At 56.4% G+C, this 978-nt stretch overlaps 1 protein-coding gene across 1 annotated transcript in view; it reads left to right on the top strand.

Annotated features, from left to right (window-relative positions):
- The window catches only part of LOC125481872 (threonine--tRNA ligase 2, cytoplasmic-like), a gene marked incomplete at its 3' end in the record, with an annotated part of 12,468 nt that overhangs the window by 10,619 nt on the left and 871 nt on the right, over positions 1–978 (top strand). Inside the window, exons 6-7 of the mRNA XM_048593800.1 lie at positions 310–427; positions 525–589. Of these exons, the coding sequence (XP_048449757.1) occupies positions 310–427; positions 525–589 (183 nt within the window). The remainder of the gene's footprint in view (positions 1–309; positions 428–524; positions 590–978) is intronic.

The following is a 978-nucleotide window of genomic DNA, read 5'->3' as shown; positions in this document are numbered from 1 at the left end:
GGGGGGGGTGCGGTGCGGGATTGTATCTGGAACCCGCTGCCTGAAATGGTGGTAAAGGCAGAAATTTTGTCAACGTTTAGGCTTGCCCTGGTCAGGAGAGCTGGGCGCTTGTCTTTAACTGGCGCAGACTCGATGGACCGAAGGGCCTTTATGCGTGAGCTCCAGACCTCGGGCAAACAGACAGGAAACGAGAGAGAGAGCAGAACCGAACGTGTGGCCTGCAGATCGACTGCAGGGGCCAGTGCTATTTGCGATAAGTATACGCCAGGAGGAAATGTAATATCTCCAGTTTGTCTGTCCCCCAAACAGATCTGTAACCAGGAGCGATTTCCCCGAACTAGAAAGGACATGCCTGTCGATGATAGGAGAGAGACATCCGTTTGAGAGAGTAGAGGTGCCGAGAGAGGAGCTTTTGGAGCTATTCCAGGTATGTGCCCGGCTGAGAACCGTCGGGGAATCAGCGTACAGCAGTGAACTGAGAATTTGCTGGAAATGGTTTCTCTCCCTCTCTCTCTCTCCTGCAGTACAACGAGTTCAAGTTGCGATTCATTGAGAGTAAGGTGAGCACGCCGACGGCAACAGTTTACAGGTAAATCCACGTTCCTGAATCTTCACTGATTTCCGCGTGCGGGAATGGATGCCCTGCTCCCGCTCGGAGACGGAGGGTACAGCTGGCGATTTGGGCCATGGGCCCCACAAACACGTGCCCGTACCCTCGTGGGAGAGGGCAGCCAGCCCTCGTGCCAATCTTGACACAGAGACATGGGCAGGAAACTCACCACCTCACCACGGGACCCAGGTTGACCACCCCTCCCGCTCTGTGCGCCCCCCACCCCCCGCCCGCCCCCTCGGGCGACTGTCTGTGTGGAGTTTGCACATTCTCCCTGTGTCTGCGTGGGTTTCCTCCGGTTTCCTCCCACAGTCCAAAGGTGTGCAGGTTAGGGTGGATTGGCCGTGCTAAATTGTCCTGTAGTGCCC

The sequence above is a fragment of the Rhincodon typus genome, unplaced genomic scaffold (assembly GCF_021869965.1).
Source record: "Rhincodon typus isolate 14 unplaced genomic scaffold, sRhiTyp1.1 hic_rhity00003994, whole genome shotgun sequence".
NCBI classification, from domain to species: Eukaryota; Metazoa; Chordata; class Chondrichthyes; order Orectolobiformes; family Rhincodontidae; genus Rhincodon; species Rhincodon typus.
The sequence above is the reverse complement of the archived record's forward strand: the minus strand, read 5'-3'. Positions and strand labels throughout refer to the sequence as shown.